The 19,033-nt window shown below is 35.0% G+C and overlaps 2 protein-coding genes and 1 long non-coding RNA gene across 5 annotated transcripts; 2 read left to right on the forward strand and 1 right to left on the reverse strand.

The window, feature by feature from the left end:
- Positions 1-2,646: 2,646 nt before the first annotated feature.
- LOC145599009 (uncharacterized) lies at positions 2,647-5,411 on the reverse strand. 2 transcript variants are annotated; one of them, XR_014103689.1, is made up of 4 exons: positions 5,071-5,411; positions 3,274-4,349; positions 3,122-3,196; positions 2,647-3,034 (listed from the first exon to the last, which is right to left on the reverse strand). It is a non-coding gene; the product is annotated as an uncharacterized LOC145599009 (long non-coding RNA). The 2 variants fall into 2 exon arrangements; XR_014103693.1 differs by having other exon boundaries at positions 2,647-3,041.
- A 1,689-nt stretch (positions 5,412-7,100) lies between these two features.
- Positions 7,101-15,193, forward strand: LOC145599098 (uncharacterized). Of its 2 annotated transcripts, XM_081655598.1 has the most exons (11): positions 7,101-7,236; positions 7,501-7,683; positions 9,252-9,327; positions 9,981-10,058; positions 11,784-11,869; positions 12,408-12,481; positions 12,964-13,009; positions 13,340-13,449; positions 13,723-13,897; positions 14,600-14,698; positions 14,924-15,041. In XM_081655598.1, exons 1-10 carry the CDS (start codon positions 7,156-7,158, stop codon positions 14,657-14,659), a joined length of 969 nt encoding a protein of 322 aa, XP_081511724.1. In that variant the 5' UTR covers positions 7,101-7,155; the 3' UTR covers positions 14,660-14,698; positions 14,924-15,041. The 2 variants fall into 2 exon arrangements, with proteins under 2 accessions (XP_081511724.1, XP_081511669.1); XM_081655543.1 differs by lacking the exon at positions 14,600-14,698 and having other exon boundaries at positions 14,924-15,193.
- Positions 15,194-15,854: 661 nt separating this feature from the next.
- LOC145634775 (glycosyltransferase BC10-like) lies at positions 15,855-17,521 on the forward strand. The gene is made up of 2 exons (XM_081686161.1): positions 15,855-16,394; positions 16,877-17,521. Exons 1-2 carry the CDS (start codon positions 15,855-15,857, stop codon positions 17,519-17,521), a joined length of 1,185 nt encoding a protein of 394 aa, XP_081542287.1.
- The last annotated feature ends 1,512 nt before the right edge of the window (positions 17,522-19,033 follow it).

Raw genomic sequence — 19,033 nt, forward strand, 5'->3', positions numbered from 1 at the left:
TTATGTAATATCAACAACTTCAGGTAAGAATGTGAAATTAATACCAAAGGCCCAAATGAATTCGTAGGCCCATTTCAATAATGTTGTAAATTTTGTAAGGATTAGGTTCATTAGCCCAAAAACTTGAAGAAAAATGCCCAAATTAAAACCAGGGCCCAAATGATTTCATAGGCCCAATTCAACACATGGGCCTTGCAAAGGTCTCAATCCATCTTATTTGAACGGTAAAAACATATCGTCATAAATTGTTCATACAGTTCTGGTTTAAAATAAAGCGAAACTCTTCAAATTTAAGATAGAAATGCATTAAAATTACAACAGATAAAGAACACTGACAATTCGTAAGGTTCTTACATATCGACTGACACTCTCTTTGAAATTCCTTGATTTATTGTCGTTTGAGCTACTGTGGTTTAAGGACAAGGTTGTTATTGAGTATCTTCACACTCCATCCTAGCGTAGTAGAAATGGATTGTAGTACTCCAACATTTAGCATCCCACACAATTCACCTAGTGTAGGGAATATTTTCAAGCCTTAATCCCACTAGCTTGAACCCCACTGTGATCATACACTAAAGTACGGTGGCTTCCAAAAGGGAAGAAGATAGAGCAAAAGAGTCGCCAACAAGTTTTTTAAGGAACTTGTAAACCATTCATGAGGTGAAGGTTACACCCCTTAACGATCCAAGAGATCGTCAACTCCATAAGATCTATAATCAAATAAGGGTTCAGGGATGAAGGTACAAATCCAACCTAAAAGAGATTGAATCTGCCCTAATAATAGGCCTCTACTTTATTCTGATCGTATTCATGTGCGCTTTTTAATTAACATGCAATCAATAGGATTAACCCTAAACCTGTTTAATCTATGTTGGTTGAATTTAATGCACAAACAAACTATTATTGGCGATCACTTGAATTATAATCATAATTAACCCTAAACAAGATTATTAATTATCTTATTAAGCATGATTACATGTATTAAATTCCCTTTAAACATGCATAAAGGTGTGATCAAGCAATAACAATAAATAAGCATCAAGCAACATAATAATCATGAATAATAATTATAATAATCATAATAATAAATTATAATAATGATAATATCATCATAAATAAAATAATCATCATCAAAATAATAATAATAATAATAATAATAATAATAATAATAATAATAATAATAATAATAATAATAATAATAATAATAATAATATTCATAATCATCATAAATTATAACAATTATAATCATAATCATGTTCATGTTAATATTAAAGCACAATAAAAATAGCAAGATCCTAGGCATGATACTAACAAGATTAATAACAAACCCTAGCATGTCACTAAGCAATAAAAATCAAATCTTTAATCCTAACATGATACTAACAATCATAAATATTAGGAAGAGAATAGGAAGCATCATAGCAATCATATTTAATATTAAAATTACCCTAGACATGATACTAGGAATATCATAATAACAATCTAAACATGATGTCTACATCATAACATCAATTAAAACCATTAAAGTACTTACTTTGATGTCTCGTACCTCTTTCTAATAACAAAATACACACGTTAGTAACTTCAAGGAAAATAATAAACAACAATCAAATTAAATAATTGAAAGAGAGATTTGGGACCAAACCCTCAGAAATTAAACCTTTCACGTCTAGGGCGAAGGCAACTTCGAATATGGCTAGGTGTTTCTAGATCTTGTGAATGCGGAATTTTGTATGAAAAAGCAAAGTTTGAAGAACGATGAATTAAGAATTAAGAGAATGCTAATTAAAACTAATTGTAGGTGAATGATCGTGAGAATTGGTGAATGAAAACGGAGTTTTTAATACAATATTTATAGAGAAAATCAGCCAAAAAGATAAATTAATCAAAACAGAGTCTGACGCAAAGAAAACAGAGCTGGCGCCAACCCTGGCTAGCTGGCGCCAGGCACCAACACTAGCGCCAGGCGCCAAGGCCTGGGGTTAGGTGCCAAGCCTGATTTTAACACGTTTTCGAAAATCAGATAAATTTGCCGTACTGGAGGATAAAATCATATAATTTCCTCAAAAATGCTATTTGATTTTGATTAAAACTCTGAAAAGTCAACAAAAGTCAATTTATCAATGCTAATTGAATTAGGAATGAAAAGAACCTTCTAGAAGAATCTAGAAGACTAAAACCATTCATAATTGCATTAGGAATGATAAATCATATTAGGCCCTCCCCAAGATCATTGGGCCGTACATAAAGCTTAAACCGGGCCCAGTTTAGTAAATTGGCCATAACTTCCTCAATATTCATCGGAATTGGGCTTATAATATATCGTTGGAAAGGTCTTTGCAAGCCCCATCCAACTACAATACTATTGGACCCATATCATGAACCAACCAAACTGGATTGGTTGTTTTCTTAAAAATAAGTTTTCAAAAACAAAGAGAAGAGAAAAGAAATTAAAACTTTCCGCAACACTATACTTTCCACACTTTCGCTTCATTCGATTATGATTCGACGTGAAAGGTACTCATCACTGGGTTTGGTTTTGGGGAGACACAAATGGGTGTCTACACCTAGTTGTGACAAGAATGATGTTAATGACAATAATGAAATGTAAAGTTGAAAATATTAACACAGAATAGACGAAATGCTTGAAGAAGAAGTGAAAATACCAAATTGTTTATTGCCTTCCAAGTTAAACATGGCATCCCCAAATGAAGGACAATAATCTGAAACCGTTGCAGTGAAATAAACAGGGCAGAACAATGGCTGCTTGGCGTTTTCCGAGTGAAGGTCGTGAATTGTAAAGGAAAAGACCATTGCGATTTTGAGTGGTTTAAAAAAATAGTAACCTCACACACTGGTAACAATGGGGAAACATATGGGGTAAAAAATTGAGAGTTTCCACCATAATTTCACCTCAAAGGATTTGCAGAAAGCTTCACCCTTACACTCCTATCATTACGAGCAAATGGTTTTTTATCCTTTCTTGCTATCCTCCTCTTTTTCAAAGTTGTTGTACGACTACTGCCAAATCCCTCTACAACCTATAAACCAAATTAAATAAAAATCAGATCATATATATGAAGACATTGCCACTACATAAATATATAGTATTGTGATATACCTCGGCAGAGTCAACTGGGCCATTACTATCCCTAGCCATAACAGGGTGCTGCTCACCATACACAATGTCTAACATCTGCATCATTTACCATATAATAGATGATGAGGTTATTAAACTCACAAATCATTCATCACGTATAAGAAGATCCTCACCCAAGGTGTCCAAAGTCTCCATTAGCTGTAATTTTGTCTTCTTTAGCAGCAGCTCTAATGTGCTTCATACTCCATACCTTAATACGGGGAAAGGTTCCCCATGACACCGGATCCTTATTTAACTTGTCCAAGTAGAAAATTTATAGTAGATGTAAGAAACGGAGTAATTAAGTGTATAACTCAAACCAACAACACAATATAACAAGAATTACCACTAAGAACATGGTACAACCACCACAACCCCTTGCAAAGCCAGATGCATAAACCCCCTAGCAAAACTCACGACACTTTTCATCAATCTATCCAACACAAGTTCACACCAATAAAAATTAGAACAATTTGAAGCACAAGTCAAGGCAGGAACAAGATCAGCAGCTAATCGTGGTGACTGAGTGGGGCATAGCAGCATTTGCAATACAAGCAAAAGAAACAAGGTCTTAAACTCTTCTTTGTCGTGTGCCTCCCAATAACCCTCCAACCTATCCATCATGCTAGAACTGATAGGAATTCCTGTAGACGTATAAGTGCGGCCAAGAAACTTTCTTGACTTACCCTCCCATGATTTTCCATACTGTCCCAATATCTCGTAGGTCTTTGCACGCATTTCAGTGTTCAATGATTTCTTGGTGGGCACAGGAAGTCCTCCATTTGGAATTCCAAAAACCCAATGGACTTGGTTCTTTGAAAATTTGAACTCTTTTCCATCAGTGCCTATCAATTTTCGACTTATTGGATCAACGCGGCTCAATAGCCAATAGCTAAGTTTCCTCGGAAGTTGCAAATTAGGTGGTAAATCAAGAAGGCCTCCAAATCCCATCTCCTTCACCCACTAGTTGTTCTCTCATCAAATGTTTGACATATCCTTGTAAAGGATTCAATCCGACACGTCAAATTAGGCGGTTGTCATGAATAGGGGAATCAAATATTAGTACCATATAATATCAAAAAGTAGAATCATTAAGCTCTTACTCTACCATCAAACAATTTAACACCTCTTACCCGAGAGCTTCTCCTGTCATGTTCCTCAACACATGCCTTTGGGCCTTCACTTTACCACCAACATTCATACAATTATCCTATTAAACAAGACAACAATGAGTATCCAATAATACAAAAATACACCATTCATAAGCCCCTCTACATAATTATTATTACCTTGAATATTGCAGGTTCAATCTAATTTTTCTTAAGCCTATAATCGCAATTGCCAACATCATCCTACATAATTCATGAATTTACTAAAACTCTAAATTTACACTTTTGAAAATTTGCATTTATCAAAGAAGGTTGTTTCTAACTCACTGTATCCAAGTCAGATACAGAATTACATGGACTTCGGTCATGCTTACTCCCCATAATATCAATCTGAAGGTCAGCCAAATGACATTAAACCAACACAATTCAATGATTGATAGAATGACATATGGCAGTGATTTTGTAATGTATGAAAAACATTATTATGAAACACAATTCAATGACACCTAACCATTAAATTCAAATGGTTGGTACCCATTTTTCAAACCAAATACCTCTTTGATTTTTCTCAATTGATTGATAAACCGGCAATATGAAAGAATATTATTTCTTACAGTACACAGTTACAAATTAATTATTTGTATTTACCTCCAACAAATGATTGATAGAAAGGCAATATGAATGAATGTTATTCCTTACAGTAAACAACTAACCAAATTCCCTAACAACATGCATAATTAAGTAAAACAAACCCTAGAACATGGTTTCTATCTCAAAACTAAGCCTTATTCCAACAAAAATCCACACAAGGAGTAATATTACCTGTCAAATTAAGATCTATTAGGGCCACTACCGTCTTCGTAACCGCAAATCGCCAACAACCACCGTCTTCGTAACTGCAAATCGCCTACCAGCGCCACCGCTGTCAAAGTAATCGCACTACCGTCTTAAAAACCGCAAAGCAACTTGCCCGCCACCACCGTCTTTGAAAGCGTCAATCTGAAACCGTAAATCGCCTTCCAGCCACCACAGTCTTCGGCACCACCGTCTTAAAAAAATTCGCCTTCACAATCAAAGTGTTTACCTTGGGTTACTTGTTGGTTAACAAAAGGTTGAGTTTACCCGAGTTACTTTTTGGTTAACAGAAGGTAACTAGAGTCAAATCTTCCAACATAACGACTGTTAAATCTTCCCCGCCCACTTGACTTTTATACCCTTACTCAGATACGCGAAATGACGCGAATACCCCTAGAGTTTACCCGATTTACTTTTTGGTTAACAGAAGGTAATTAGAGTCAAATCTTCCAACATAACGGCTGTTAAATCTTCCCCGCCCACTTGACTTTTATACCCTTACTCAGATACGCGAAATGACGCGAATACCCCTAGAGTTTACCCGATTTACTTTTTGGTTAACAGAAGGTAATTAGAGTCAAATCTTCCAACATAACGGCTGTTAAATCTTCCCCGCCCACTTGACTTTTATACCCTTACTCAGATACGCGAAATTACGCGAATACCCCCGGATAAACACTTCAAGTTTATCGAGGAGATAAATTTGAATTTCCTCCTAGATAAGCTTGGTCTCTACTTATACTAATCGTATATTCGGAACTTGTAACTTTAAAGAGAGGTCACAGTTATCAATTTACAGAAAACTCCTTAGTATTTTTCCAATAACAAATGCATGCTCACTTTCATTATATTTCCGAATTCCAATAACGAATGCATGCATCCGCAACTTCCCAAAAACAGAAAAACAGAGTTCAAAAATATGACCAAACCTCACACTACACAATTATCTCCTGCTTTCTTCCTCTTATTAATCTTCAACCCCTTTGTTCATCGTAAAATCCCCAATTTGATTACATAAATCATTCGCCCTAATATTTCCGATCAACAATGTCGATATACAAACTAGCTGTGATCATCAAAAACCCTTTAACCGAGGAGGAATTCCTTATAGTCAAGCAAAATAGGCCCCGTAAATTCGGAATTGAAGAGTATGATTCTTACATTGATTCTGATCTTTGGGATTTTCCTTCTGTTCAATTGAAATTGTTACAAGGTGAATCGGAAATTCATGTTGAAGGAGATGAATTATGCTCTGCTAAACTTGATTTGAAGAAATTTGACCTGGGTTTGGCTTTAAACCAGGTATAATTGATAATTTTATTTTAATTATTTGCTTAAAGTATAGTTGATCATTTATATGAAAATTGTTGGTATATTATGGTAGGTTGAATTTTGGGTGAAATTGAATGATTAAATTTTATGTATGGTTTGTGTTTTTAGGTTTCAGAGCAGGTTGGAATTGAGAGGTTGAATCAAGGGCAGTGGAAGTTCTGGAAATTTGTGGAAGAACCTGAATTTGGACCAGCACCTCCGATTCATACGGTTTTTATCTCTGCATACTATAGCTTTGATGATAAAAGTAGTGATGGTTAGTCCTGACCCCCTTTTTTTTTGTTGGAATATAATAAGAACATTTTGTAGTTGGAAGTTATTCTATGCCGTGGTCCGAAATAAGTCGATTTTGCGATTTGAACTCGCAATGTGACAACTAAATTTGGATGTTAAAAGTATCAAAGTAGTAGTCACTAGTCACTGTATTGCAAAGTACTAAACAGAAGTGATCGGGATTAATAAAATCCGGATGTAGTATCGTTCATCTTCTTTATATGGTTCATTTGAAAAAAACAAAAACAAAAAAACAGTCCATGATTGCATAAATTTGGGGATATTATTAATTAATGGCCAGCTTGATATAATAATAAAGCATTTTTGCTATATCTGGAGCTCTTATAACCTTCTTATATTGTAACTCCATATGCAGTGGCATGCCAGTGGATTTCCTGGTCTAATTGCTCAAAATGGCTCTCTGAGGTAACACCGGACAGTTATCGTATGGGGCCGTTGGTGGTTAATGGTTTTCCACATGACTCTAAATACTCTAAGTGGGATGTACCACGTTATTTGAATTACCAGGTTGAATCTATTTTATACTAGAATTTATTTTGCTGTTTATTTGTTTTGATGCAGCAGTTATGTTTTTAGCTATGCTTTCTTTTCTTGAGGGATACAGCTACAAAGAGAGATGCAACTCATGCACATATTTGATCATTTTGTCTGAATTTGCGTTGGCTCTTTAAACCATCAACTCTCTTATTGTGGCTGATTTCAATTGATGTTGTAAACCTGTAGAAATCATTCTCTGATGAGGTTTTGTCAATTACTTTGTCTCTTGTACAGGAATATCCGCTGGGTGTTAGACTTGTACCGATGAGAAGTAGAACTGGCAGGCCTTTCTCCACTACGAACTTGGTAGTCATTGCGCCACAGATTGTTGCCAATAGTGAAAGCGATAAAAATGTTATTGCTCATGGAGATGCACTAATAATAGATCCAGGATGCAGAGCTGAGTCCCATCAGGAGGTATATTTTTAGACAACTTAATTCTGAATGAACTCAGTTCACTGCACATATGCCAAAATGGTATTTTACTTGTACATATATAGCATAAAATGAAGCCCACTCTTTTCAAGTGTGTGGAACTTTATACTAAAAGCAACTGTGTCATATGTATGTATGTGTATCACATGAATTTTGAGAGTTGGGGGATAATTTTCATAAGCTTAAATATTCTATATTGCTATGAGAGTTTAATTTTTAGAATCCTAATAACCATAGTTTTTGGTTAGAGGTAGTGTTCGTAAGCTCAGGAATAATCGACGTTTGTAGGGATGTCAGGTGCTTGTCTGCTTGGTAGGAAAGTGCACATTACTTTCTTCAGTTGTAGATATCTTCTCTGAAAATGACTGAATGCTGTCACTAGTTGCATATATGGTTTTTCTGTTTGTATCTTTGCAGTGTACTCATCATTTAAGAAATTGAAGTAATTACAATCTTAAGGTGATGGAATTGGTGAAAGACCTGATGCATTTATATTTTTAATTAAACTAAAGACCATGCAGGGTAGTTCTTTCCATAAATGGAAATCATTCATCAACACCACCAGTGGAAGATAATTAGAAATTATCATAGTAAATAAGGAAAACTATTATTAAGTTTCAGGGAAGATCCAATATGTTAATTCTCTCAACAGATTCTGTTTTTGGGGGCGGTGAGGGAGTTTGTTTGTTTTTTTTTTTTTAAATAAATAAATAAACCCCAATACTGGCCACTAAGCTACTTTGATTGCTTCTCATCAATTGCAAGGCTTTGCAGATAAGCTTACTAGAGGAGGTTTATGAGATATATCATGCCTCTCTATTGCTTCACAGTTTTAAGGGGTAGCTATTTCCCCAACCATGTATTGTTGGTTGATCTCTATCTGTTTCTCTTCCTATTAGAAGATGAGATATCAAAGTTTTAGTCACATCTCACCCTCCCAGAAATAAAAATGGGTACATGTACTATGGCAGTATGGCTTGTATTAGTTGTATGGTCTCATAGGATGTCAAATATCTTATTTATTCATGAAGTTATTGACTTCATTTTTTGTCTAAATTTTCACATCAAGGATCTTCCTTACTATTATCGGCAATGGTTGAAACTCTAGGTGTTCATAATTAGAAGTGGAACTTTTTTCCTTTGAATACAAGTTGTCAAAATATTACCATGTGGGTTGTAGAGCTTTGTACAACCACTATTCTCTGTTGCTATCTCTTTTACTTTCAGGTATATTAACAGAAAAATCTGAACTTTGAGATATTTGATGTAACTTTTGAAGGTGGTGAGGTGCATAAAACCTCTGTTTAAAGACTTTTTCAACTTATGTGTTCTCACTCCTATCTACTCAATGTAGATGTTGTTTCATTATAATATAGTAACAAGTCAATCTGCAGTTCCTTTAAATAGATGATCCGTCTTGGATGGGGTTTTATATTGATCTGTACAATATGGCTCTATTGTTTAGCTTTAGAATTGACAAGAATAATGTACTTAGTATTTTTGTTTCCTACTGTCATATTATACTCAGATATGTCTCATTGTTCTATCAGCTTGCGGATATTATTGCAGCTTTACCAAGAAAGTTGATCGTGTTTGTTACACATCATCATGCTGATCATGTGGATGGTAAGTCATTTTCAATGTTTTTCATAATTTTTTTTTTCCAGTAATGTTGGTTCTTATTGGAGAAAATTATTTTGAGTTGCCTTACATGGCCAACGTTGATGAAACTCATGATTCATGAAAGTGCTATTGCATGTGGCCTAAATTATTGATTGCTTGAGATATAAATATATAATGTTGATCCATTATCAAAACCTGTTATGTTTCCTGTTCCTTGGCCTTGTTTGTTGTCTTCACTGAGCTGAGAGCATAATAATGTTGGTGCAGTGGCCATTATTGCCACTCCCCTTAGCAGTTTTCTTGGCTAGCATATGAGTCACTTAAGTTAACTAATTCATTGTGTGATCTGAATGTGCTATAGTAGCAATTGATTTGTTTTTATGCCGGGATGTTCATTCTGGCACCTCTTTTTGTGAATCGTGCATGCTTTTTATACTGTTGTTCTGTGGTCTATTTTCTCCTGTCAGAGGTTTTTTCCAGTGAACTTTTAATGTCATTATCTCATTGCGGACAAGGCTTGTTGAGGTTCAAATGTGTTTCAATGTACCTCTAAGTCTGTGTCCAACATGTCTGTAGCAAAGCATTTCCTGAAAGCTGCAATGGTCTGCAAATCACGTCTCTCGTATTTGACTTACTGCTTTTGTGGATTTTTTCAGGTTTGTCAGCTGTTCAAAAATGCAACCCTGATGCAATTTTATTGGCTCACAAAAGCACAATGCATCGTATTGTAAAAGGTATTCTTGTATACCCAAGTCGAGGTTTCATAAATTATTGAAGATGTATTATAGTTGTATCAAGCCTGAACAGGTCTGCTATCTCCAGTTTGACTGTGGCTTAGACCGAATTTGGATCTGGCATCGATGACGAGGGACTTTATGAAGTTTTTTGAAGTTATACGAGGGTAGATTTTAAGCTTGGTTTTCAGAAGGTATATGACAGGGAAACCTACAGTTCTAAGATAAGGCGAGGCGATAGGGTGCTAAGGGTTTGAATTAGGTGGAGGAAGTGGATCTAGGGCATTGTTTAAAAAAGACTTACAGTGCACAAGCGTGAAGTGTGCGCATCATCAAAGTCTAGCACATTTCTTATATTAAAAAAAAAAAAAAAAATCTGACTGTAAAAACAGTTGCAGACATGAAGTTAATGCTAACACTACACGGCTTTGTGCTTATGTGTTCATCGAAAGTATATCACCTGGGCCTTTCTAAGATTTTGTGTAGCAGCACCTTGGGCGTCAGCACAACTTTTCCAAATAATGATCTGGAGGAGTTTATTGTAAGCTGCTTATTTTGGTAAGCCTGGAGGAGGTCACTAGGTTATAGCAGTGGGGCCACAGGGGGTTTGTAGTAAGCTGCTCTTCTCTTCAGAGATTTACGGTGAAAAAGTTTCTGTTTCTCATTCACAATTGATAGTATCTTGTGTGTCTATGCTTATCATGCTGGCTGTAAGAATGTGCTTAATGCAGTCCAGGTGTATGTATCTGGTAGTTTCTGGCTTTTAGATCATTATAGAAAAGTACTTAGAGGGATTGTTTTGGACCTGTTTTCTCTTGCTCCTTGTGACATCATTTCAGAGCTTAGCTGGAATGACAGGTCTATTCCATGAAGGGATTAGGAAATTTTTTTTGCTTTGTACTGTCTTTTCATTGCTCTCCGAACATGACTCCTATTAAGTAGCCAAGAATCCGAATTGACTTTGTGATTTTGTGCCTCCGGAGTCCAGATGTACCATAATAAAAGGGGACTGACTTCTGCACCCTTCCACTTCAAATAGGTGGGACCAAAAGAAGTAGCAAGCTCACAATATGTTGATAGGAGGCATCCTGTCGACCTGTCTCACCATTCTTAAAACACATAAAATGTATCAAGAGAAACATACATATTCTTAGTCTGCATAAGAGACTGTCTGTGAGCTATATAAGGCATCATGTTCAATTCCTACGTTAACAATACATTAGCATTGTTATACGAGGTACACTGACTATTACATAGGGCTTCCACATTTTGGGTTTTGGACTTTTGGGTTGGTACATTTTTGAAGGTTTTTACACCCTTACAGCTCTTCATCATAATAGTGTTGTTTTCTAGAATCAAGATCAAGCCCATATAAAGTGAAGAATATATATATTAATGAATGAGCTTATTGGTTAGTTATTTATAAATCATGCATTCCAAATTTAAGACAAGTGTATGTTTGAAGTAAATAAAACAAATGATTAGTGCTAAGAACTTCTAAGTAATAATAGTGTAATACAATATGCTGGACCATCAGAAATCCATTCACTAAATTTTGGTCTTGCCAGCTCACATAGCTCTCTGAAAGTTGTTTATGATACCGAAAATTAGTAAGTTATTATCTCATAGAGGTGCATCTATATTTAGGGTCCAAGCAAATGTTTATTCATCAATAACTACTTTCATGGAGATCAATTTTTTTATAACAACTTTGTTTTACTGCAGATGACTGGTCTCTTGGGTATACATCAGTTGTAGGAGGGGAAGAAATTATTGTTGGGGACCAGCGACTCCAAGTCATTTCTGCCCCGGTATTGTATCGGCTAACTTACACATCCTTACATTATTGGATTTTTTGTTCAAGATAATATTTAGTTTCTTTTAATCAAATATCTCTCACCAGTACCTGAGTGTCACTAAAGGAGAAATTCATGGACACTCCTTGAATCCTTTTATCTATTACTCAGGATTATTTTTGGTATACTCTTAGTAACCTGTGTGGCTGGCCTCCTGGATCTGATCCTTCACAGTTCCATAATAGATAACCTACAAATTGTCTTATGCATTACAGTTTTATTGGACTTTGTAATGGGCTTAAATTTCAAAACTTCATTATTCGAATAAATTATAGGCTTATGACTCTCTTCTACTCAATGAGACTCATGGAATGAGAAATTTATGCAGAACAATTAAATTTACCCATAGGTGTGTGAAAATAAAAAGTGTGTATGATTTATTGGACACAATTTATTTGATGTTATGCTATCTGTATTTTTTGTACTATATTTGTTTACCCGCATTCTTCTAGTCCTTATGGAGGTTTGATAGTTTTAAGTCTTTCAATAACAGGGCCACACAGATGGTCATATGGCATTGCTCCATATCAATACTCATACACTGATTGTTGGTGATCACTGTGTTGGGTAAGGTCCTCTTAAAGTATAAACATATACAAATATTGCTCTATGATATCTTACATATAGGTACTAAGCAGAGCTAAAAAATTTCTGTGTGAAATCTTTGCTATTCAATTCAATTTCATTTTTGATGAAGAATATATGTGCTAAAATATTCATATCTTGGTACTCTGTACTTGGTAGTCACATGTGCAATGTTTTCCTTGGAATTTAGAGACTGTATTCACAAGATCTCAGTTCTAAAATTGTTGGACGGGAATATGCTTCTGTTACATTTTTACTTGAGTCAGAGCACTTGCTTCTGGAAAACCCTCCAGCTTATACATTCGTAGTTTCTATGATTAGTTTGTGGAAATGTGTTTTGGTAGTACATGAAAAAAGAAAGATTTTTCTCAAATTTTCTGATCATAGGTGCATCTTGTTATATTCTGTTATTATGCTTGAACCATTGATGTATTAACAGATTTATTGATTAACTGATGTTGCAGGCAAGGTAGTGCGGTTCTAGATGCTTTTTCTGGTGGAAATATGGGAGTAAGCTGATTGTGTATTTTTACCCATTTAATTTTTTTTTTAGATCATTTTATGTTATCCACACCATCTTATTATTTTTGCTGAGTATTCTGCCCATTTTTAAAGACCCTGAAACAAATGCCCCCATTATAATTTTGAATGAAATAAAGATAATTGGAAAAAAATTATCAGGCTTGGACTCAACTAGCAGGAACTAATTATGGGCGTAGCTAATTTTGTCTTTTTTCCATGCTTCCCTACATTGAATTGCTGGAAGAGATTGTTCATCTTGAAAGGCTATAGCCGCTATACTTTGATCTAATCACCTCACCAATCTTACTTTTCTTGCAGGAATATTTAAATACGACATTCAAATTCTTGGAGCTTTCTCCAAATGCTTTGATTCCTATGCACGGAAGAGTCAATTTGTGGCCAAAACACATGCTTTGTCGATATCTCAAGTATGAACTGCATTTAATGATTCTCTTCTTTCTCTGTTTCACATATAAAGCATTTACCATATGTTTTGCCAGAAGAGCTATTGCCGTGGCAATTTTATGTGGGTAGTTTTCTTTGTCATGGTTTGTTCGTAGTTGTGTGTGATTTTCTATATATCCAGCCTCATATGTCTTGTATAGTTTATATTCACAGCAGCTTGTGGATGTAATATTGTGGTAAATAACTGCAACTGTAGTCAGAAAATATGTTACAATGCATAGTCTGATTTCATGCAGGAATCGCAGAGATAGAGAATCTTCAATCTTGAATGCCATAGAAAATGGCAGTACTACTTTATTTGACATAGTTTCCACTCTATACAAAGACATCGATCGTGCCCTGTGGTATATTGCTGCATCTAACGTGAGGCTCCATGTTGAGCATTTAGCTCAACAACACAAGTTACCTGAGGTAATGTCCACAGTGCTATTTACCGCTGTCAATGCCAATCCAATGTTCATTTGTGTATTCATATTAATTCATTCTCATCATATAGATATAGCCCTAGAATGCATCTGGTCAATAGTTGGTTTGCATTTGTATATCAAAGCAACACTACCCACTCCTGTGAGGTTTTTGCCAAGATTGGGCCTGGTATTGGATGATGTAAGATTTATGAGCTAGAGCAACCCCAGAATTATGGCAATAAATCCATGCCATGGATTGTTGAATTCATTTTAAGGTCAGGTATTACTTATTTCATGCTATGAGGCACTAACCAATACCAAATTCACACATCACTCTTTTTACCTGTTCAACAGGTAAAAAAAATTGAAACTATTTTGAGAAGGGTCACCCATTAGTTGGGATTGTTCTAGATTAAACTATAGATGGAATTAAAATGGGAAGGATGTCAAAAGTTGGGATTATTCTTGTTAATTGTTCCAAAAAAAGAAATCTAAAATACTTGTAGTACATAGTAGATGTTAATTGTTACTTCACTTTCTGTCTTTATGTAAGGAGCAGAAAAGCTTGCCAATGATTATCTCTTCAATCATGATAATTATATTATCATAAGATCTGTGGGTTATTTGGTTAGTATTTTTAAGACTAACATGTGTATCTTACTAATAAAGATTATAATCTGAAAGAAAATTTGTTTGAGGACTGCAGGCCTTTTCTTTAGAAACTCACAGTGTTGCTGCATTTGGTGACGAGTTGAGCAAGTTATAATTAAGAGATGCTGTTTTCTAGGCTCATTGACCTCTTTAGGTTAGAAGCACTGCTCTAACACTTGCTGAATTGTATGTCTGTATTAAAGGGTAACTATTTGCACACTGTTTCATCATATATGATGAATCTGATATTGTAGGCGTAAATTGCTTATTTAGATTCTGCTTTCTCTAAGACGAAAAGTTTCATATTATTTTTAGTGTAATTTTCTTCCTTTGATTATCCAGAGTTGTACAATTAATTTGGTTTCCTTGTTTCTGCTAGGGCATGTCCTTGTCAAAACTTGAACGGACTTATGGATTACATTTTGCACTCAATTGGATCTGGGCATATGCATGCAATTGGATTTCATCAAAGATTGTGAAGATTAGACCTAAACTCATTGTTTCAGTAGTTATTGCTTGCTTTGCTGCATTGTATATTTATATTGTGTGATAATCATGCCTACTTTATATCTATCGTTAGTTTTAAATGTTTAATTCTCATGACTGTGGAAACTTGGTGAAATAATTATCTGGTTGATGACAAGCTTAATCAAGCAATATAACTATACTATGTTTGCTGTTGTAATCTGATCATCTCTAGGCTACACCTCATGTTTCGGTTCATCTTGTGTAAATTTGGCTGATGAGCGATATCATGTTCAGTTCGGTTTTGTTTGGTTTGTTTATCTCAGTGATGATGCACCTCATTCCTCCATTTTTGTTCAGTTTACTCCATTTTTTACAATAACTAATTTACGAATGCTTTCAAACTAGATAAAATTTGTCACACATAAAGTAATATATATGAGCAAAACAGTGGATCCAAAATACGTGTATAAAAAATGTTCAAAACAGAAAGTGTTTCGGGGTTAGTATAACAATAAACCATATTAAATAAAGAACAAAAAAAATGAAAATAATCTGTTGTTGAGTCGTCAGACACAGAAATACACACGAGAAAGGTTCTCTAATTGCTTCTCCCTGTGTTTTTTCACATTATTTTAAATGTGTGCTTTATCAGTTTTTGTTCATTGTGTGAAATTAATGTGGCTTATAATGTGACATTAATCACTTTTCTACTGTATTTTGGCACCTTTCATGCATGTCTATCTTGTTCTAAAAACGTGTATAGTCTTGCTAGTAATCTCTTTTCCCTCCTCTTCCCTTAAGTCTAAAACCACCCGAAAAACAAATTTTGTTCTTAGAGGACAATGGAGCAACAAAAGGTTGATGTTTATGTGAAAGGCTCATGGCTAAGAAAAATGGTCAAGGAAAGCAGCTCTCAGTTTGCAGCAATTCAAGTTACCACCACCATAATCATCACTGTTACAATTGCATTCTTTGTTATAGTCCTTGGGATCTTTGTCAATGGTCGCATCAGGAATTTCCTCGTTTCTGAAGACTTCATACCAGTACAAAGCACGCCAGCTTCTGGCATCAAATTGTCAGGTAATGGATTCAGAGACTTTGGTGATTGGATAGCTCCGAGGGGGTTATGGCACACAATGTCTGATCAGGAGCTCTTGTGGCGTGCTTCTATGGTACCTCATATTAAGGATTATCCTTATAATAGGACACCTAAGGTAGCGTTTATGTTCTTGACCAGGAAGACGTTGCCACTAGCACCATTGTGGGAATTGTTCTTCAAGGGACATCAAGGCCTGTACTCAATTTACCTCCACACATCATCTGAGTCCATTGAGGAGCCTATTGAATCATCCGTGTTCTACCAGCGTAGAATACCTAGCAAGGTCTATATTTTTTGCACCTAATTAGTTCTTTTATTTGATGCATGTCTCATTGCTAGGTTATGGTTCGTAGAATTTTGTTTCCCTTTCATAGTATGTTTAAGACCACCCAGGGTTTAAAAACATTCCTTTTCGTATTTCGTTTCTAGCTATTACTAGCTAGCAGATAACATATGAATATATGATAATCATGTACGGAGTAAAGATAACAAAATCATCAAACGTCACATTAATGATCTGTTGTTGATTATGGGCGAAGAGGTATGGAATTTGTGTTAAAAAAAAAAAGAATTAAAGTCCTCTAGTTCCTGTTTTTCATTCTTTTTATCACTTTTTTCTTTTGTTATAGACATCACAAAAGGCAATCATGTCCAAACATAAAACTTGCATTTTGCTTCCTTCAAGCAATACTTGTAAGTATCATATACTACACGTTATTGGCATGTAACAAACTAACAATATCTTATGCGGTTTGGTGCTCACAGCCAGTGGAATGGGGAAGGGCAACCATGGTAGATGCAGAAAGAAGATTACTAGCTAATGCCCTGCTTGACTTCTCTAATGAAAGATTCATATTACTGTCTGAATCCTGCATTCCTCTATTCAACTTCAGTACTATTTACGACTACCTCATCAAGTCGAAGCACAGCTTTGTGGGATCGTTTGATGACCCTAGAAAAGTAGGACGAGGTAGGTACAACAAGCGTATGGCACCTGCAATACAGTTATCAGATTGGAGAAAAGGAAATCAGTGGTTTGAACTTAACCGAGACCTTGGCATTGCAGTAGTATCAGATGAGGCATTCTACCCTGTTTTTCGAGATCATTGCAGGCCTCCATGTTACATGGATGAGCACTACTTAGCTACCCTTCTGGTTAAAATTGGAAAGGGCTCGAATTCTAACAGAAGTATTACTTGGGTTGATTGGAGTAAGCCTGGTTCTCATCCCACGACGTTTGTTAGAAAGGATGTTTCTGAGAGGTTCTTGAGTCGAGTTAGAGATCAATCTGATTGTATATATAACAATGTGCCAGGCTCGTACTGTTTCCTTTTTGCAAGAAAATTTCATCCTAATACACTTGAGCCGTTGCTTAAAATAGCACCTGTTTTATTTGGGTTTAAACTATAAAATTATAACTAGAATGGTCTTCTCATCTGTCTTTCACTCTTTGTATCTCCCTTTGAGGTTTTTGTCTTATGGGGCACTCTAAATATGACAAATACAAGAATGATGTTCATAAATTAAAATTCAAAGTTGAGGAATATCTTAATATTGCAACTTGTTTGTATTGTGATTTAAGGCGAGAAACCAAGTTGCTCGCAGTTGACACACACAATCATCAACGAAGTAAGGATGTTAATGGAGCGGGGTAGGACAGGGCGGATATTGGCCTTCGTATCCCCATCCTCATCCCAGCCTAACATTTTCATCCCCATCCCTATCCCCGGTTTCCCACAGTGGGTCCAAAATTCATCCCATCTTCGCCCCGGCGGGTACAATTCTAAAATCATCTACTTCCCAACCCTCACTTGGATATCCACCCCACTTAATCCCACCCAAGATCCGTCTAATTCTCGTCTTTTAGATACAACAATACTGCATAACATGGATTACAATAAATAAAAAAAAATCATTGTTAATATTGCACTTTTTTTTTGTTTATAATATAAGTCTATTACAAAGTATTGTTTTACTACTTTAATAGATTAGACCCATACTATTGAAAATTTTACAGTAGTCATTTGAAATATGACTATCATAATGGTTTAAAGATTATATAGTCCATAAGTGACATATGTAGTATTTTTTTTCAAGTAATTAGTTATATTACTTTATAAATGGTATCAAATAGTATTATCAACATTTTTTATTTATCAAATTTTAGTTTCATTTTATGTAAGTTTTTTCTTATTTTATAATTTCTCAAATAATATTTATTTTATGTAGACAAAATTTATATTTACATTGTAAATATTATAAAACTAATTGTGGTCATTTTATAACGTGAAAAAAAATGAACCAATCATATTATATATCATTAAAATAATGTGGTAGTCATTTTTCAAATAACCGATGTAAAATCATCTCCCGTGCTATGCACGAATATAAAAAATTATTGAAATGAAATAGCTTAATTCTATTATTTATTTTCCCGTATATACTTATAAATTAGATCATAAAAGATATGTATCTATCATCATAAATTACATGCGTACGTAACAAATATTAAACAGTGTGTCTTGTGTGTGGCTAACCACACCATGTTCCCACTTATAAAAGAACAAAGTAATCCTTATAACACTGACTCAGTAACTCCTGTAAAACTGACCAAATAACTCCTATAACAAAAATGAAGTGACCCCTATAAAACTGAACGAGTAACTCATATAACACTAACGAAATAACCCTCGTAATTGATGGCCACACCGTGTGGCCAACCACGTATAAGTCTTTGTGAATATAAAAATGAAAGCCAATCTGATCTAATCAAACCATATGCATACCAATTTATATACTCCATCCGTTTTTTATTTATTTGCATCATTTGGGATTGCACGGAGTTTTAAAGAGTAATATAATATTGTGAGTGAGTAAATAATTAAATATAGTAAAAGTAAGATGGGGATAATGAAAGAGAGA

This window comes from Chenopodium album, chromosome 1, assembly GCF_948465745.1.
Source record: "Chenopodium album chromosome 1, dcCheAlbu1.1, whole genome shotgun sequence".
NCBI lineage: Eukaryota > Viridiplantae > Streptophyta > Magnoliopsida > Caryophyllales > Amaranthaceae > Chenopodium > Chenopodium album.

Coding starts and splice junctions, on each gene's coding strand:
- LOC145599098 (XM_081655543.1), top strand. CDS start 7,156: ATGGGGCCGTTGGTGGTTAATGGTTTTCCACATGACTCTAAATACTCT. Junction 7,684..9,251: donor GAGCTGAGTCCCATCAGGAG/GTATATTTTTAG, acceptor TTGTTCTATCAG/CTTGCGGATATTATTGCAGC. Junction 12,482..12,963: donor GTTGGTGATCACTGTGTTGG/GTAAGGTCCTCT, acceptor CTGATGTTGCAG/GCAAGGTAGTGCGGTTCTAG.
- LOC145634775 (XM_081686161.1), top strand. CDS start 15,855: ATGGAGCAACAAAAGGTTGATGTTTATGTGAAAGGCTCATGGCTAAGA. Junction 16,395..16,876: donor AGCGTAGAATACCTAGCAAG/GTCTATATTTTT, acceptor TGGTGCTCACAG/CCAGTGGAATGGGGAAGGGC.